Source organism: Takifugu rubripes, chromosome 2, assembly GCF_901000725.2.
Source record: "Takifugu rubripes chromosome 2, fTakRub1.2, whole genome shotgun sequence".
Lineage (NCBI taxonomy): Eukaryota > Metazoa > Chordata > Actinopteri > Tetraodontiformes > Tetraodontidae > Takifugu > Takifugu rubripes.
The window spans coordinates 5,444,725-5,462,853 of NC_042286.1; the positions used below are offsets into that span (position 1 = coordinate 5,444,725).

Consider the following 18,129-nt stretch of genomic DNA (forward strand, 5'->3'; position numbering starts at 1 on the left):
GTACAGAGACATTTAAATAAAGCGATTTATTGACCTCACCTCACAAATGTGTTAACACTGATGAGTTTGGTAACGACGGTAACAAAAACTGAATGACAGAAAGGGGGAAATACATTTAATGATCACGAGATGGCACCGTCACGGATCCTCCACAAAATCCACTGAGGATCATACATCACATCACAAGTAATCTGGTAATGACATTTTACGAGCACATTGTGTTCTTTTACAGACATTTTAGGACATAGAAGTTACAGGAAGTTCCCCTCGGACAGCTGCACAGCGTGCCGATGCGCGCTCCTTTACGCACGGCGCACGGCTCCCCGGCGTCACACTGCAACAAGAGCAACGCAGGAAGCAAAATGAGTTGTAAACACAGATCTGTGGTCAAAGAGGAGCGTTTCAATATCGCCTAAAAGTCACACTGGTGGTGTGTATCAGTAGAACATCCGTTTTTCTGCTTTATTTCTATTTTAGTGGTTCTTGCACATGTCCCCCAGTTACGTCTTCCCCTTCGCTGTCAAACAACACAAGAACTTAAACAAACCGATGGCAGCCATCCAAGCTTCTTCTCCAGAGGCATCTCTTTGCTTCTCAGCTTCTCCAACACTTCTTGCAACGCATCGATCTGATGGAGTGAACAACACAAACACACACCATGTACTGAAACTGGAAAACAAACAAACAAACAAACAAAAAAGGCACATTTGAAATGCACACAATAAATTCATTTTTAAAGCGTCTCACCAGGTCTTTCTCCTGTTGGGTTTTAATGGGGAAGTCCGAGGAGCGGGTCTCCAGCGAGGAGTCATCGGCGCTGGCCAGCCGCAGCCATGCGCAGCAGCAGGTAACCACCACGAAGAGGGTTCGGGCTCTGACCATGGTCCTGGAGGGATGCGTCTGCTCAGGCTGGGGTCTGTGGAAATGTCCATCGGTCCCTTCAGGTTTTATAGGCTCCAAAAAACACCACTGACATCAGTTCGTGTGTAAAATATTTATGGCTATCTCCTGACACGGGTGACATCGATCAGCACCTTTGCATCTCAGGCTAAATGACGACGTGATGAATGGTTAAAGGTGGCTTTTCATTTTATAAAGCATATTTGCCCAAGTGAACTCCAGGGTGGATTGAGGATCAGATTCATTTTCGTTGGTCTATTTTAATATTTAAAACTTTCAACCTTCTTAATCAAACACACACATGATACATGAATGCCTAATTTGTTTTCACGATCAACCTGGAATAACGTGAAAATAACTAAAAGACAACATTCTAAGACATTTAGAGGGCACCTATGGACACAATAAACATGCCTCTGAGTCTGTAGTGTAATTTTTTCCAGTTTGCAGGACGTTCACAGATCTATTCATCTCCTCTGCCCCGGACCAATAAAGATGCAGACCTCAGGTTAAACCAGGCTGACATCAATCTATAAACACAATTCCATTTCCTCTTAAACAACCATACGCTCACCCCAGGTAATGTGTCTGTCATTCACTATGTCTACTGGTATCTGGTAGTAATAAACACAGAGAAATGTCTTTAATGCTCCATATGTTATATCTATGCAGAAAGAACAATTTTCACATTTTTCTACCCCCCCCCCCCCCCCCCCACACACACACACACACACACACACACACGCACACACAGTGATTTGCCTATTTTAGAGAGTCAAACATGCAAGTGTCTTATTTTTGTTTGTTGTATCATGTAATTACTCATCGCAGCCACAAAGGGCAGCAACACAGCTCGGAAGCGTTCACACTCGGTGTGACGCAAGCGGAAGTGAGCTGTGCACCCTCTCACCACCGAGCGACATTATACAAGTGTTTTGTTTTCACTTTGGGGATTTGAACATAAACCACAATGTCTGAAAGAAAGGTTTTGAATGTAAGTATGAGATTGCGCTCCAAAGTATTTATTTTAAAGCCTCAGGAATTATGTAAAACTAAGAGCGATGGCAGCAAGCTAATGTTAGCTTAAATGCTAAGCATGATTATTAGTGCTAGGAAGGAAAACATCGTTCAAAAGCTGTTAATAAACGATATATTTGTTGCATTTTTTGGGTTATGCTTTTCACTGACACGTTTATCTTTTTCCTTTATAGAAATACTATCCTCCGGATTTTGATCCAGCTAAAATCCCCAAACTTAAACTACCTAAAGATCGTCAGTATGTGGTCAGATTGATGGCTCCTTTTAACATGAGGTACGTTATAAACAAGAAAGTAATATATTCATCAGGTTGTCCTGTCCGTTCCTAAAGCTTAGCTAATTGTGCAACTGTGCAAAATATGTGTCTTGAATCCAACAGTCTGATTTTGCATTCAATTACGCATTAAAACGTGACCTTTAATGGATTTATGTTAACTGACTGGATGTTTGCAGGTGTAAAACATGTGGTGAGTATATCTACAAAGGGAAGAAGTTCAATGCTCGCAAGGAAACCGTTCAGAATCAGCTGTACTTGGGGCTGCCAATATTCCGGTTCTACATCAAATGCACCCGGTGTCTTGCTGAGATTACATTCAAGGTTAGCCTATTTTTAAAAAAATGATTTTTCTCTTTTTTCTTGTGAAACAAAAACAAAAAAAACAACTCCGGGTCGTCGGGTTATTCATCAAATCATTTAAGCTGTTGTTTCACATGTTATTACCATAGACAGACCCAGAAAATACGGACTACGCCATGGAACACGGTGCAACGCGAAACTTTCAAGCAGAGAAGTTGATTGAAGAGGAGGAGAAAAGAATTCAACAGGAGCGGGAGGATGAGGAACTGAATAACCCAATGAAAGTGAGTGTAAAAATCCTTTACGGATATATATGGTATATTTTAAATGGTGTTAAAGATGAGCAATGCTAGGATCTCACATTCTTTGTCAGGTGTTGGAGAACCGCACTAAAGATTCCAAGATGGAGATGGAGGTCCTGGAGAATCTACAGGAGCTGAAAGAGCTGAACCAGCGGCAGGCTCGGGTGGACTTTGAGGGAATGATTGAACAGTACCGAGAACTGGAGAGGGCAGAGAAGGAAAGGGAAAAAGAAGAGGATGAGCGAGAGACCAAGTGAGTGAGGTGGCTCTGATTGAGTCTCTTCTCTCGTGTCTCATTCATTGTTAAACTGATCACCTGAATGTGTCCTCAGAGAGATGCTGGAACGTGCCTTCGTGAAAAGACTCAGAGACACAGATGACGACGGCGAATTTTCTTTGCCTCCAAAGAAATCCAGTGCAGACAGCAGACCGACAGACATCCTCACCACCGACAAGCCTGCAGAGGGTCAGGTAGGTGTCACCATCACATTCAGCTGCTTTAGGATGAACATGTGAGCGGGGAGATCACTGACGTGTTGTGGGTTGAGCAGGGAACATCAGGTACTGGGGTGAAGAAGGCCAAGTCGGAGAGCTGGGAGAGGAGTGTGGGGACGCTGAGAGGTAGAGGGGCTCTGGGGTCCCTGGTCGTACGGAAGAAGCCGCTCTCAGCAAGCAGCGAACCTCCTGTGGCTTCCACTTCACCAGCAGGTGAGGTCACATCCGCTGCTCGTAGCCAGACCCGTTGGGCATCTTTGAGGACGTCCTTGTGTCAGTGCGTGAATATGGTCTGTCTGATCCTGAAGGTTCTGTGTTTTCCAGATTCAAAGTCATCGTCTGCTGACGTCTGCCGATCCACAGACGCACAAAACGGATCATCGTCCCTCAGCCTGCTGGGGGCATATTCAGACAGCGACAGCGAATAGCAACGCTTTAGAAGCAGGTGACAGATGTACAGGTGTATAACTCATACCACAGAGAAGAGGGCTGGAGTCTTTGTTAAACCCTTATTTTTGTGGCATTCACTTCCTGACAATGTATCAAATGTGGATATTGGTTCTTATTAAAATGTTGACCCTTAAATCTTGGTCTGCAACATGTTTTGAATTTCAACACTGTTATGCTAAACAATATTGTATTAATACCTGTTTTAGTGTGAAGTCCTTTCTTCAAAACAGTTATTTAAAAATGTAAGACTTGGATATTCCATCTGCTCTTTCTTAACCTTGAATGGATCGAAGATTTATCATAAACCTCTGGATTATGAAGCCTTTGTGGAGCAGCACGTTAAAGCTGTTTACATATTAATATAATCTGGAGTGTAGAGGAAGTAGTAGGTGTCCCTTTTTATCTTACAAATATGAGGGAATTTTAAAGAACAGCTCATTTATAGATGAAGGAGTCCTCTGGAATCAGGGAGGTTTTATCTGCTTTTAATTTGAAGGTTGTGAGTTCGAGCCTAGCATGGGGCATTTTGTTTGTCCACCAGGACAACAAACACACAGGACGAGCGTCCTTTGTGTCCCTGAGTAGGTCTTTTGACCCACTCCTTGAATCACATGGACTCTGCCCACTTCCAGCACATATAGATGCATCTATAGATGGATGCAGGACCACCACCTCCAACTTAACCTTGGTAAAACTTAGCTTCTGGTTTTATAATCCAATCATTACAGCATTGACATCGGAGGCGTCACGTTGCCTCTTTGCTCCGACCAAAGCTGTTCAAAATCTTGGAGTCATGACTGAAGATCTGCTGTCTATTTCTGTTCCTGGTATCTCAGTCTTGTGGCACACTGCTTTATTCAGCATCAGAAAAAGCAGGCGGTTCCTAACCCAGCTGCTGGCACAAGCCATGGTTGCATTGACTTCTTCTTGACTTCTTCCTTGCTGGACCAGCTCTCTTTCTTGACACATCTTATTTGAGCCCATGTTGCATCCTTTGCGTTCCACATTTGAGTGTCGTCTGGCAAAGGTGTCTGTGCAGCCACAGCAAGCCAGACTATTTTCATACCATGTTCCCCAATGGGGGAATGACCTCCAAAGCTCTGCAGAGCAGGGGCAACCCCCTGTTCCTACAAGAAGCCATTAAAGACACATCTTGTCTGGGAGCACTTATCTTTTCCCTCCCGTCTCCTCCTGTTTCTATCCCTCTTCCCTCCCTCCCTGCAGCTCTACACCGTTAGTATCACCTGTACCAGGTACTTCACGTCCGCAAGGTTGGGTTTTATTCATATTGGTCTCAATCGCATAGTGGCTTAAGTGTCTCGCTGTAAACCGCGTTGGACAAAAAAGTCTGCTAAATGCCTAAAATGTAAATGTAAGGTAAAGCGTAATTTGGCAGTAGTTGATGTCGGACGCTTTAATGTCGACCGTGCTAAAAATGTGTGCGCCCTCCCCTTTAACGCTCCTTTAAGCCTGTTGTGTCCACAGTGTCGCCGACGGTCTCGGTCGGTCTGCGTCTGCTAACATTAGCCGACTGACCCGCTTGGCTCGGGAGCTGGTCGAATTATACGGACGGACATGGTCTATTTTTAGGCTCGACTGGGTTCAAACAAAAGATCGGATGGTGACCAAAAAGACGTAACTGGAACACGAAGCCCTCAATGCCGAGAAAGAAGGTGAGCCGATAGAAGGAACGTTAGCCGACACTTGAGAGCGTTTAGCCGAGTTAGCCGAGTTAGCTTGGGCATATTTAAAGAGCAGGCGGTTGACCCATCAATTGTTAGACTGACATGTATCTAATATACTGTTTTTCTAGGCTTTGTGGTGGCTAAACCAGTAAAACACTCCCCGCGACTCTGATATGTTTAGGGATTTACTGTGTGTCTGTTGTAAATAAGTAATTTAACACCTGAATGCTAGCTGGCTGTGGTCAGTGTTTTGATTTTTGTAGCTGGCTAATGTTTATAGCAGAGGTCGTTCATTGTTTTCAGTCTTGAGAGATAAGTAGAATATTTTTATTCGACCTGTTGATTGATGTCTGTCCTCTTCTGGCTATCGTTGACTGCAGGAGGTCATTCATTATTTACGAAATTAATTTCTCCAGCCAGGTTTACAACATAATCTTATGTAGAATGTCTATGTATTTATGGTGATTTTGGAATATTAAGTGATATGTTTTGTTTGTTTGTTTGTTTGTTTTAAAAAAGAGGTTTATTTAACCTAGTTACGCGTCCACCTTCTGCCCCCTTACCTTATTCCCAGATCCATGGCAAAGTGGTTGAAGCTGAACTTTGGCAGCAAGCGTGACCCTCCGCAGCCCCCGAGGCCAGATTACAGTGAAAGTGAGATTCTGCGGGCGTACAGAGCTCAGAAGGAGCTGGACTTTGAAGACCCTTACGAGCACACGGATAAAGAGCATCAGAATGGTGAATTCAGTCCCACTGTGATCCTCCCTTCTTTCCCAGCATTCGGATCGGTGTTGCCTAATGGCATGGAGGTAAGAAGTGCACGATGGTTTTAGAGAGGCATGAGTAAAGATTCTTATGTTCATAACTAGACAGACACTGTATGGTGGGGTTTTTTTTAGATAAATTCACCATTGGATAAAGTCTATTGATCTTTGATATTGATATTTATCTTTGAGTTGATATTTGTCTGGTTCCAGGTGAAAGTGGTGTCCCCCAAACACAGACTAATTAAAGTGGACTCTCAGGAGTTTGGCCGCTGCAAGGTGCCTTTGAGTCCTGTTGCTGTGCAGGAAGAACCTGTGAGAACTTGCTTTACTTTCCAGTTTAATTTGTCCTAATTGCATCCCCCGTTTTCTTTTTCTCATTTGTGGCAGTGACTGTTGTTCCTCTCTCCCCACCAAGGTGATCCCATCTGCCCCGTCAGCGTTGGAGGGCGACACAGACTACTCTGACCCATTTGACGTGCGTCCAGACCCCAGGGGCAGACCACACTGGGAAACCAAATCTACATCGACAGACTGCTGCAGCTACATGGAGCCATTTGAGGCCCAGCGGATCATTTCTGGTGAGGCATCATGTCACTGGAGCATTTTCTTTTTTCTTTTTGTTGTTTAACAAGTAGAAAACTATCATATTGCACCTTGACTGTCTCACCTATGCAGAAATGCAGCACAGTAAGATAACCAACAGGTCTGGGAGCGGAGATGGTGGCCAGTTATACGATAACCCCTATGAGGAGAGGACACGTCAGCACCATCAGGCTGCTCCCTCGGTACAGAAGTCTCACCGGGTCGAAGCTGGACGCGTCCAGATGGACAGCAGGGAGAGCCGACTGCCTCAGGACGACGAGAGGCCAGCTGATGAATACGACCAGCCCTGGGAGTGGAAGAAGGACAACATCTCTAAAGCTTTAGCAGGTGAACGGGAGCTCTGCTCGTTTCACTCCTCGCATGTTCGGCAAAAATCCAACTTTCTGCATCTGCGTGTGGCCCCAGTTCAGTTTGAAGGGGCCGAACGAGAGCGCTCGCGGGCGCAGACGGACCAGTCCTGGCTCACCAAGCCAGGTAACATGATGAGCTCCGCAGAGTCCACGACACTCCGCCTGGTTGGGGACACTCCTCCGCGCCTGGGGGAGAGAGTGGACCCGTCTGTGCCCCTGGAGAGACAAGTGTAGGTGGAATTCAGCATCCTGAACTCAAATGGTTGCGTTTCCTGCTTCTCACCCCTGTCACTGATTATCATTCAGAGGGTTTATTGGTTTGACAGCGAAACAGCAGCTTTGTGGTGTCTCCTGTAGGTGGTATCACGGCACCCTGAGCCGCTCGGAGGCAGAGAGCCTGCTGACCCTGTGTAAGGAGAGCTCCTACCTGGTGAGGAACAGCCAGACGTGCAGGAGCGACTACTCGCTGTCGCTCAGGTAGACATTTCTGCATTTTCTGCTCTGTCCATTGTGGTTATTGTGTAAAGTCTCTGTCTCATCAGTTTATGCTGTTCTAAATCAAAACCAACCCTCATAAATCCTGCTGGCGGTGTGTTAAGATGAAACGTCGCTGTATTGTCTGAAACAGAATACACACCACGAACCGTCATTCCAGTTTGGAATGAATTGGAATAACGAGTTTTCCTCTTTCCCGTCAGGAGCTGTAAGGGCTTCATGCACATGAAGTTCACCCAGTCCGCAGACGGCCGTTACGTTCTGGGGGAGAACAGCCCCCCCTTCTTCACCATCCCCGAGGTCATTCATTACTACACCACACACAAGCTGCCCATCAGAGGAGCCGAGCACATGTCCCTGCTGTACCCCGTCATCGTGCAGACCCTCTGACAGCCATGTGGCTCTGTCACCTTTCCCCTGGTGCTACTGAACACAACACACATTCAATAGTCCCGTCTACGCGTCTGTCATGTTCTGCCATCTTTTCTGATGGTAACTGCAGTAACCACACTGGCGGCCGGCGCGTAAATATGCACGTGAACCGTCTTTATTCCCCCAGGATCAGCCAAGCTCGGTGCTGATCAGTAGCTGAACGCTGTTAGGTAAAAAGAAACTTGCTGTAGAGACACTAGAATTGAGACCCCCCATTGTTGCAGAGACAAAACTGGGTTGCCAGGTTAGTCGAAGGACCACGGTTGTGTGAGGGTGACGATTCACCAAAGGCAGCAGTTGCCACGGGGATTTGAAGTGGAAGATGCAGTGAAAACGGTGTTGTCCCACCTGGCGACGCTTTGAGTTTAATCCCTTAAGTGTTAAATATCAGCCAAACGCTTTTATGTCTCCCGGGCTGGTTTCAGGGGCCCGTGAATGTTCTCCGATGCTGTAGCTCTGTGTCCTCCAGTCACATGGGAACGAAAAACTGACCTACACGACCCGTTATCGTGTCAGACTCCTGCGATTCTACTTTAGACGATAATAAGTACAGTATTTTATCAAGAGCTTGTAGCTTTGTGACCATGCAAAGAAGCTTTGGTAGATTATTTACTGTTATTTGATGGTTTTATAAGACGTACAATGTCTGTTTAAAATAAAGTTTCCTGTTTTTAAACTGCCTGTGCTGTTTATTGCATTTTAAATTTTTAATATTAATTAAATAGTTTAGCAAATCACTATTGAGGATGAATTCCAAACTTAAAATTGACAACAATAGACGGTAAATCACTATAAGAGGGCGTCACAGGTTAGCTAGCAGGTAGCATTCCTATAATAGAATGGATAATCAAATAGATATTTGCAGTTTAGACTTGGCGTAAAGAAAGTATTTTAGTTTTTAGAGAAGTTTAAAAAATCTAAATGATCATTGGTAACTTCTCAGCGTTAGGATTTAACAAGAACATCGGTAAATTATGCTAATTCCTTCCTCCACTACTATGCCGCTGTGGGTTTGAATTTCTGGATGAGGTCACGTGATCCGCTACTAGCGCTCTAATTGGCTGATCATAAACCTGGTGGCGATCACAGATGTAAGGAACTTTATTTAATCAATATTTTATAGTTTGGTTAATAGCTTGTTGATATTTTACTTATTTAAAAATGTATTTATATTTTAGACCTGAGCTGCAGCTATAGAGAGAATGGACCTGCGTAGCCCTGCGTGTTATTAAAGGTCAAACCATAGTTGTTGTATATGCACTACATATGGAAAACTTAACATCCTGTGATATCCTCATTATAAAGGAGACATGGATTTTGCAGCTCCAGTTGAATGTACTTGGTGGGAGGGTGGCAGAGGTGGTTCTTTTTGTTCTAAAGACCCACTTAAGTGACCTTGGCTGTGTCATCTGATCCCTCAGCAACCAGCTCGGGTCACCATGAGAGGCTGCAGAGACTCTGGGGAAAAACTGTGATATAGATTCAAGCTAAAAAGAAAAAAAGGCCTCATTTTGATGTAAAAACCAAATCCCTGATAGTACATGTGTGGGTTGCGCGTGTCACCAGACCAGCTCTGTTCTAGTGCACACAGGATGCTTTTGTTCATGCTTAATGGACTGAAATGAAGAATTTATCGCAGTCTGCCGGCTGAACTCCTGTTGAAATCCCACGTTCAGCTTCAGCCGTGTCAACCCGCTCAGCCCAAGCCCGTCAGGCTCTGGTAGGTTTACCGCTACCCCCTCGGTCTGCAGACATCCCAGAGAAGACAAAGACCGGCACCACAATTGGTACCTCTGTGCCCAGGGGTTCTTCTTAATCCTCCAGACCCCTCGCTGGTTGAAGCTTTGCAAGAGTAGAACGTTCCACACTCAAGACATGCAAGTTAAATGATTAATTTAGTGTGAATATATGCTTTTATTTCTATATCCTGTTGTCCCCTTTTTTGTTCCACTCCCCCACTCATCCATCTCAGACGCTCTGCCTCCAGTAGGCTGTGTAGTCTGGCTCAGCCTCGGGTCGAACCAAAGGGATGTCTGATTCAGGAGGACTGTGGTGATTAATCTGAATCCAGGGCAAAGGCAGCCTGCAGGGCACCTGCACACGTAGAGCTACTCACTTATAGGCCTGTCTGACCCTTTTTCGTGGCTTTGCTTTGAGTGGCTGTCTGACACGATGCCTTCTCTCCCCGCAGCACCCAAACACCTCCATCCCAGCGACACAGAAGAGCGCCCGTCAGCTGGACTGTCCCCAGTACAGTGAGACAGTAGGTAACCGACTTCTCGAGCTTTCCAGTCCTATAAAGTAAGGCTTAGATCGAGGGCCATGACCCATACACGGTTATCTAGGAAGCTCTCTTTTCCAGACCTTCCATTTGCTTACAACATCTCTGCCTGCATCTGCCCCGAAAATGCAGCTCCAAATGGAACCTAAAAAGGGCCAGTTTTCATAAATCTTTAGTTTTCTGAGAAAATCATTTATATATGACGTGTTCGTAGTCATTGCAGTTATGTAATGACATATATGCGCCACTAGGCGGAGACAGTGAGCCATGCGCGTCTCTGGACCCGCCGGTCCGCTTCACCTCCATCCCAGTCTTCACCTCCATCCCAGTCTGACCATTTCAAAACTATCTGCAGTCTGTTTCCCTTCAGTGTCGAGCTTTTGAAGTCATTGTTTGGGTTTAAGACAGTAGAAATTATTATGTATTTTGTGTTAAAAAATATTCCGATTCTGGTTTGGACAGTGATATTAAAACCCTTTAGAGTTTTACAGAACAAAAGTTGGGATTAATCATGGTTTAAGAGAATTCAACCGGATTTATGTTGAATTCAGGTGGAATTCTCTTTAAACATGATTAATCTTGGACCTGAATGACTTAGAACATTGCTCGAAAGGTTGATTATTTATGAAGTTATGCTTTTTAGAGAGACTCAAACGAAATGTTGAAAACTATTGAAATGTTTTGCGCGCCTTAAATATACGATAACTAACTCAGATGAAGAAAGAGAGCAGGAATTCGCTCCCATGGAATTAGTATAATCCCGAATTAATCACAAGCAACCAAAGTTTATGCCCTGCGAAGGCGTTATGTAATTCCGCCGCATGGATTCTAAGATAATATGTAAATCCATAGGGGGAATTCAGAGAAAGTAAATAGCCAACGTACTGTCCAATCCACGTGGAGGAGTTGTGTACACTTTAGGGAGCCTCCAGCGGAAAGACGCGCCCTTCGGCCGGTGCGTAATAAAGGCTGACACGTCCTGCGCTCACCTGATTCAGCACCGCTGGGGGCAGGTAGAGGGAGAGAGCCGGAAGAACACGCAGGTCGAGCTCACAACTCCATGTGTTTTTAAAAGTAAAGCCACAGCTCACCGCTCTGCCCAGCCTGCGCCCCGGTTCTGCCGACAGACGCGATCTGTCCCTGAAACATGACGGAGCAGGGAAAGAAGCTGCTTCTGATCGCCGTGGATATTCTCTGCGTCTTTGTAGGTGAGTGATCCCACTTGGCAACATGGCTGAAAGTGGGTTAACAGGCGGATCCGCGGATCCTGGGGAAAATACTCCCAATAACCGAGTTCTGCGAACGAGATGAGACGGGATAAACTAATGGGTGAGTGGCGGAGTTGAGATGAGCCGGATTTACACAAGAATGTAAGGAAAGTTGATGTTGGTCTGAACCGGTACCACGCCTGTTCAAACAGACAGGTGGTGTTGAAATCACCGCTGGCACTGATTTATTTCCTTCATTACAATTTATGAGGTTGCGTATCAGAATGATCACCTTTAAAAACTGATCTGAGATCTGCTGAGTAGAGGAGGTAAAGTCCTCTGTGAGAGTAAACAAAGTGTGTGTGTGCGCGCGTGCGTGTAGGGGTCATTTTTCCTTTCTTTGACAGATATTTCTCACTCTGAATGAACATTCTTGCTTTCGGTGCATCCTCCCCACCAACCTTTCTCTGTCTGTAAACGTTGGGTCAGGTTAAAGCGCAAAGATCAGCAAAATAATTTTCTCTCTGACAGTTCAAATCCTGTCTTGGAAATTCAAGCCTGTGTGTGTGTGTGTGTGTGTGTGTGTGTGTTCCTTCTCTGTTTGGAGCTCATCAACAGACCAGCGTGTTGCAACTTGCTCTGCGGCGAATAATGACATGAAAACGATATTTTCCAGCTGTTTTCGTCACATCTGCTCAGTTGGAGGTTGATTCTGGGCTGATGGGGGATCGGGGGGTTAGTTCTTAAAGGTTAAAGGTGCACTCGGGCATCTTGCATGGTTTCAGTGTGATTTCATTTCATTGGGCTCAAGTTGTTGGCATCCCCTGACATTCCACTCCCCCCCCCCCCCCCACCACAACACAACAATCCAACACCGGCGGGGCCTTTGAGGGAGGGCTGAGTGTGACTTCAGGTAGAAATATACAACAGGTGGTGGTCGCTCAGCCATCTTGGCGAAGTTAGAGCAGCACAGATCAGACCAAGGCGAGCTTTCTCTGTTCCGTATTTACTTCCAACTTGAAGGTAAATGGAGTCATGAAAGAGCACTCACCCCACCTTTAGCAGCATCCTTGAGGTGCCCCTGCCCATACAGCGCCACCTATTGGCTGTTTAGTCTTGCACTTACATGTGACAAGTAAAATGTCAGTGTGGGAGGTAAAAGTGGCCTAAACGAAGAGACGTTTCCAGCTGGACAAACTCGGATGTGGTTCCCAGCAGGAAGTGAGTTTGTATGAAACGTATATGGATAAATACTTAAGAGGGAGGAAGAGAGGACGTACCTGTAAAGGGTCGTAAAGTGCAGTACTTAAGTAAATGTGATAGATGCAGTTAAAGCACAAATGGCCAACAGCGTGAAGGTCGGGGGGAGGAGGTGTTCATGTGGAGGACCCCGCTGATGCCTGACGGGAAGGAATGATAATGACGGCTCTGCTGCGGCACCGGAGACGTATGTCTGTGTGTGAGCACACCTCATGCCATCGCCCTGCTCGTCCATCTTCACAGTTTGGGGCAAAGGCAAATTCCAGTATTGAGATGCATTTAAATACACAAACTAGAGGCTCGGCCGGCGTCGACGCTGCAGGATGAGGAACATTGGGAAATTCTTACATGCTGATCAGAGGTAGTTTTCTGATACGGGAGTTTTTTATTATTATTATTATTATTTCCTGCTTCCTGCTAATAAAACAGCCACAACGAAAGTGCTGTTTCAACTTTTAAAATAATCGGTTTTAAATCGTTTGTGATGATGAAAGCATTATTTCTTTTGGCTGAATAAGTGGAGGCCCATCATGCATTTATCACCTAACTTCCGTGTGTGTGTGTGTGTGTGTGTGTGTGTGTGTGTGTGTGTGTGTGTGTGTGTGTGTGTGTGTGTGTGTGTGTGTGTGTGTGTGTGTGTGTGTGTTACATAGTATAGACCAGACTGCTCATTTCACTACCAAAGTGAGGACATTTTGGAGCTTGGGGTCAGCTTGGGGGTTAAAACCTGGTTTTGAGGTCGAGCTCAGATCAGGTTGAGGCCTGCGGACTGCGTCACTGAGAGTCCTGACAAAGATGGAAGTCCAGATGTGTGGGCGAGTCATTCAAAAAGTGAAACCATAGTGTGTGTGTGGGTGTGTGGGAGAGCGACAGTAAGTCTAGTTTTGCTTGGGAACACTTCAGGTGTCATAAATACTGAGAACTGAAAAATACGATTTGGTTTGTCAACAGCTGTTGTCTCCCTTTTTATTTTAACGTTTTGCTCACAAACACACTCGCAGTGACGCCCTCTGCTGAACAAGCAGCAAAGAAAAGTGCAACCCGTTGACCTTTGAACCTTTAGAATTCCTGGTGAGCATGAAAACTGGTGAACAGAGCTGGTGTGTCTGTTTTTAAAAGAACATTTCTTTTGTAACAGCTGAAGGCAAAGAAACAGAACACATCAGCTGACTCGTTTCATTCCGACTATCTGTAACATTCTTTTAAAGGTCACTTTGAAATTGGCCACTTCAACTTGGAAAAAAGGCACCAATTGTCCTGAACCTCCCAGGGAACAAAAACAGCCACAGAGGAAACAACCAGCCTGATACAATAACAGTTGGTCTCTTCCAAAAATGATAAATATAGACGTTCGACCAGGAAAACAAAGCAGCGGAGAAGCCAAAGACAACCCAGCGCTGCGCCTTCAAAAGGCAAACATTAGTTTTCCGAGCAGCTCCGTGTGAATCCCCACATGGCTCCCCAGCTGTGAGGTCAGCGAGCAGACGGACGGCGCCCGCAGACGTCCACCTACCACGTCTCCGTTTCCCACCAACGCCGCGGCTGCGGGACGGTCACCCCCGGGCCTGGATAACAGGAACGCCTCCCGCGGGGTCAGAGGTCAAAGGGAAGCTGTATCGGTCCCGTCCAAAACGCTGCCGTGTTTGTTTTCTCAGAGCAGAAACGGGGCTGCGCTGTTGGCAGAAGAGATTGTGAAAGAGTAAAACAATACTTTGACACAAAAGGGACGTCCCTCCCGCGGTGGTTTTTAGTTACAGAAGACAAAAATAATCGTTAGCAAACGTGTGTGAAAGAGTTTCTGGGCTGTTCACAGCTGTAAAAGTTCGACAGGAGGGAAAAAAACCCAACAGTTAAGTGTAAAATGTCATAGAAGGGCGACGTTTGAGGGAGTTTTAGTCCCAGTTGAGGCGCATAAACGGTGCAAAACGTCTCATCAACCTGGTTTTAAAATGTCAAGGACAGGAAATTATCTACAAAGTACAGTTTGAGAAGGTTCTTTAGTATCCGTCATCGCTAAAATGCAATTTAGCACTTGAAACCTCTGCTTGCTGAACGAGGAACAAAAACTGTTTTCTGTCATTCCTCCCAGGCTGTCTGGGTGAACGTCCGTGTCCTCCAGCCCATAAAAAAGGAACCAACAACATTTAACTACAGCACTAAGCCAACATAAGATCAGATTTCTATCAACATGCTAATTAGCATGACAGTTGCAACAATATAAACTAGGTCTGAGCTCGGTTGAAGAAACACAGACTCTCGTGAGTGGTTAGCATAAGGCTAGCCGGGAGCTGTTTAGCATCACTTAGCATAAAGAGCATAAAGTAAATGGCGGTAAAAACCAGTCCAGCTCCATCCCCAGCAGCTGTTTTCACTGGGAGTTCCCTGCTGTCCGTCACTGCTAATGGTGTTGGTGATGTTGAGTTTGGCTGATTCTTTCGCCCTGCTTGTTGCTATGCTACGCTAGGCTAACATCATCAGGGTAAAGTGGTTTCCAGTATGATGCACCTGATCATAGACCAGGTGCTGATTATCTTTATAGTCGATTATTAATTGTTGAAGAGCTTTAAGGCTCAGTTTTCCTGAGTCAGCCCCCCCAGCCTGATCCTGGGTTTTCTTGTGGCCATGGGGGATCTTTGGGGGGGTGGGAGCGGCAAACTGGTTCTCCTAGAATAATAGAGAAGATAAACAGCCAGATAGCAGTTCTCCCATGGGCTCGAGTCCCTGAGGCTGTTCAAACATGTTTGATATGAAGGGGGATTTCACGTGTGTGTGTGTGCGTGTGCGTGTGCGTGTGTGTGTGTGTGTGTCATTGCTCTGTCCACCCATTGCTCTGTCCGGGTGGTGTGTATCCACTGGAGACTTGCACCAAATAGGCCCTCGCTTATCTAAATCCTTTTCTTTGCACGCAGAACAAACTTTCTTTGATGTTGACTTCAAAGCGCTTGTGATCAGCTGATGGCCTGGAGGTGGCGTGCAAAGTGAAAATTAAGCAAATTGAACAATTAAAATGGCTGGCACGTCCTCTTGAGCAGTAGAAGAAACCCAGTTTCATGATTTTAACGATGGAAAAGGGTAAATTTGTGCTAGTCGGCAGAACTCGCTCATCGTCCTCCGTCTCGCCCCCCCAGCGGCGCTGCCCTCGGCCATCCTGACCCTGAGGTTCAGCCCCTACCAGAGAGGCATCTACTGCGATGACCAGAGCATCGACTACCCGTACAGGAGGGACACCATCTCCTACGGAACCATGGCCGCTGTCACCATCACCTGCTCCATCGTCATCGTGAGTCCCGCCGTCTACGGTTGCACGGTTGACGCGCGCGCCGCTAACCGCTAACCGCCGCCGTCTGCCCCACAGATCACCACGGGGGAGGCCTACCTGGTGCACACCAAGCGCCTGCACTCCAACTCCCAGTTCAACCAGTACCTCTCCGCCCTTTACAAGGTGGTGGGCACCTTCCTGTTTGGGGCGGCCGTCAGCCAATCGCTGACCGACCTGGCCAAGTTCACCATCGGCCGCCCCAGGCCTAATTTCCTCTCGGTGTGCGCGCCGGTCAGCTGCAACGGGTACGTGCTGCACATCAACTGCACGGGGAACCCTCGCAACGTGACGGAGTCGAGGTGAGCGGGACGACACTTCACGGTCAGGTCAGAAACCAGCAGGAATAACCACCGCTGCTTCCTGTCCAGGTTGTCCTTCTACTCGGGCCACTCCTCCTTCGGGATGTACTGCATGCTCTTCCTGTCCGTGAGTGCACTTCTTTTATTTATTACTTTCTGAAAATTCTTGTTGACCAAAAACTCCAGTGTGGGACTCAAAGCTTGAGGTCAGAGCGCCAGTAAAACATCATTGTTGCAGCACAATGAGGGGAAGCGCACGGGTCCAGGTTCCAATCCCAGGCTAGCTCAACGCTAACGCTGAGGTCATACGGTAGCAAGAGTTCTCACCTCAGAGGAACAACTTTTAGTTTCTGCCCCTGTAAATATCTCCGTTGAGGAGCATGTCAGTTAGCATGCTAGCCAGATAGCTTTACCATTTGTTCTAATCCGACCCCTGAATGGTGGCAGGAAAAATTGCCTTTTAACAGGCAGAAACCTTGAGCGGGACCAGGCTCGTACAGGAGCGAAGAAAAGGGGAGAGATGGAGCACAAACTTTAAGTTGTTTCCTTCCCAACCAGAACAAGTTTAAGCTAACGTGCAAACAAAGCCTCAGCAGCAGTCAGAACCTGTTCCAAGCCCGTATTTCTGTACCTGCAGCTCTACGTCCAGGCCAGGATGAGGGGCAAATGGACTCGACTGGCCCGACCCACCATCCAGTTCTTCCTGGTGGCCTTTGCCCTGTATGTGGGGTACTCCCGCGTGTCCGACTTCAAGCACCACTGGAGCGACGTGCTGGTGGGTCTCCTGCAGGGGGCGCTCATCGCCGTGCTCACCGTGAGTACAACACCGGCGTACACGTTCTACTCGCTCTCACGCGTGTAACGACCCCTCGCTGCTTTCAAAGGTCCGACACGTGTCCGACTTCTTCAAGCAGCGCCCCCCGCGGTGCACGCGGGCCGACCCGGAGGAAAACGAACACCTGGAGCACAAACCGAACCCGCAGCCCCCCGACGCGCAGCACGGGAACCACTATAGCTACCGCGGCGCCGTATGAGCCGGAGCGGCGCTGGAAGGAGCTGTGACCCGAACAAAGATGATTCCAGATCAGACTGGTTCCTGTCGGTTGTTCCCGAGTCGGAGTGAGAGTTCTGCAAATGTGATTTTTGACGCGAGTCCGAAAGCGTGCAATGAAAGTTTTATATTTCTCAATTCCTGTGTTTTTAGAGTGTAAAGTTGTTGTTTGATGGGGGGACTTTAATGAGCTAAAGGCTGCTAAAGACATCTTTCCATTTCAACAGCACCAAAGACGTCTTTGTCCTCGGAGGCTGAAGACTTTTCCACTTTGTTGCTTCATGTACTCAGATAAAAATGTCACTTTTCCGCCCACACTGGAGCAAATGATATCATCTGTGATAGAACAGATGCTCGTGTGCTAACGGGCTGCTATAACCACCTAAACATGTATAGTCCCCCCCCCCTTTTATTGTGTTTTCATCTACTGTTCTGAATAAACCGCAGCTTGTAACCATCCATCGCCGTATTGGCCACTGTTGGAGGTGCCGCTGATGCGTTTGGGTTTCAAACCCATCCTGAAGGAGAGTTCCTGGTGTTCCTGCTGCGTGCTTCACCGGGCTGTGGCTGCAAACTGAGCAGAACGCTGAGGCGGGCTTCATGCCCAGACCTGATGT

At 46.7% G+C, this 18,129-nt stretch overlaps 4 protein-coding genes across 5 annotated transcripts; 3 read left to right on the plus strand and 1 right to left on the minus strand.

Annotated features, from left to right (window-relative positions):
• Nucleotides 1-7: 7 nt before the first annotated feature.
• Nucleotides 8-1,027, minus strand: LOC101065188 (cocaine- and amphetamine-regulated transcript protein-like). Its single transcript, XM_003962537.2, has 3 exons — nucleotides 748-1,027; nucleotides 548-628; nucleotides 8-334 (listed from the first exon to the last, which is right to left on the minus strand). Exons 1-3 carry the CDS (start codon nucleotides 880-882, stop codon nucleotides 227-229), a joined length of 324 nt encoding a protein of 107 aa, XP_003962586.1. The 5' UTR covers nucleotides 883-1,027; the 3' UTR covers nucleotides 8-226.
• Nucleotides 1,028-1,742: 715 nt separating this feature from the next.
• Nucleotides 1,743-3,897, plus strand: yju2 (YJU2 splicing factor homolog). Its single transcript, XM_011619089.2, has 8 exons — nucleotides 1,743-1,894; nucleotides 2,112-2,212; nucleotides 2,392-2,536; nucleotides 2,665-2,799; nucleotides 2,889-3,070; nucleotides 3,150-3,288; nucleotides 3,369-3,525; nucleotides 3,637-3,897. Exons 1-8 carry the CDS (start codon nucleotides 1,871-1,873, stop codon nucleotides 3,738-3,740), a joined length of 987 nt encoding a protein of 328 aa, XP_011617391.1. The 5' UTR covers nucleotides 1,743-1,870; the 3' UTR covers nucleotides 3,741-3,897.
• A 1,095-nt stretch (nucleotides 3,898-4,992) lies between these two features.
• LOC101066098 (SH2 domain-containing adapter protein F) lies at nucleotides 4,993-8,770 on the plus strand. Its single transcript, XM_011619076.2, has 9 exons — nucleotides 4,993-5,015; nucleotides 5,248-5,435; nucleotides 6,022-6,256; nucleotides 6,425-6,526; nucleotides 6,630-6,792; nucleotides 6,890-7,144; nucleotides 7,223-7,397; nucleotides 7,525-7,644; nucleotides 7,866-8,770. Exons 3-9 carry the CDS (start codon nucleotides 6,026-6,028, stop codon nucleotides 8,050-8,052), a joined length of 1,233 nt encoding a protein of 410 aa, XP_011617378.1. The 5' UTR covers nucleotides 4,993-5,015; nucleotides 5,248-5,435; nucleotides 6,022-6,025; the 3' UTR covers nucleotides 8,053-8,770.
• Nucleotides 8,771-11,327: 2,557 nt separating this feature from the next.
• LOC101065874 (phospholipid phosphatase 2-like) lies at nucleotides 11,328-17,971 on the plus strand. Of its 2 annotated transcripts, none has more exons than XM_003962779.3 (6): nucleotides 11,328-11,583; nucleotides 15,972-16,123; nucleotides 16,199-16,461; nucleotides 16,531-16,588; nucleotides 17,099-17,275; nucleotides 17,346-17,971. In XM_003962779.3, the coding sequence occupies exons 1-6, from the start codon at nucleotides 11,523-11,525 to the stop codon at nucleotides 17,493-17,495; spliced, it is 861 nt and encodes a 286-aa protein (XP_003962828.1). In that variant the 5' UTR covers nucleotides 11,328-11,522; the 3' UTR covers nucleotides 17,496-17,971. The 2 variants fall into 2 exon arrangements, with proteins under 2 accessions (XP_003962828.1, XP_029687348.1); XM_029831488.1 differs by lacking the exon at nucleotides 11,328-11,583 and adding an exon at nucleotides 11,587-11,704.
• The last annotated feature ends 158 nt before the right edge of the window (nucleotides 17,972-18,129 follow it).

Bases quoted from the DNA above. Each gene is read 5' to 3' on its own strand.
- LOC101065874 (XM_003962779.3), top strand. From the start codon at position 11,523: ATGACGGAGCAGGGAAAGAAGCTGCTTCTGATCGCCGTGGATATTCTC. The intron at 11,584-15,971 runs GTGAGTGATCCC...TCGCCCCCCCAG, and splicing joins TATTCTCTGCGTCTTTGTAG to CGGCGCTGCCCTCGGCCATC. The intron at 16,124-16,198 runs GTGAGTCCCGCC...TCTGCCCCACAG, and splicing joins TCACCTGCTCCATCGTCATC to ATCACCACGGGGGAGGCCTA.
- LOC101066098 (XM_011619076.2), top strand. From the start codon at position 6,026: ATGGCAAAGTGGTTGAAGCTGAACTTTGGCAGCAAGCGTGACCCTCCG. The intron at 6,527-6,629 runs GTGAGAACTTGC...CTCCCCACCAAG, and splicing joins TTGCTGTGCAGGAAGAACCT to GTGATCCCATCTGCCCCGTC. The intron at 7,398-7,524 runs GTAGGTGGAATT...TGTCTCCTGTAG, and splicing joins GTGCCCCTGGAGAGACAAGT to GTGGTATCACGGCACCCTGA.
- LOC101065188 (XM_003962537.2), bottom strand. From the start codon at position 882: ATGGTCAGAGCCCGAACCCTCTTCGTGGTGGTTACCTGCTGCTGCGCA. The intron at 629-747 runs GTGAGACGCTTT...TCACTCCATCAG, and splicing joins CCCAACAGGAGAAAGACCTG to ATCGATGCGTTGCAAGAAGT. The intron at 335-547 runs GTTTGTTTAAGT...CTCTTGTTGCAG, and splicing joins AGCTTGGATGGCTGCCATCG to TGTGACGCCGGGGAGCCGTG.
- yju2 (XM_011619089.2), top strand. From the start codon at position 1,871: ATGTCTGAAAGAAAGGTTTTGAAT. The intron at 1,895-2,111 runs GTAAGTATGAGA...TTTCCTTTATAG, and splicing joins CTGAAAGAAAGGTTTTGAAT to AAATACTATCCTCCGGATTT. The intron at 3,526-3,636 runs GTGAGGTCACAT...TGTGTTTTCCAG, and splicing joins GGCTTCCACTTCACCAGCAG to ATTCAAAGTCATCGTCTGCT.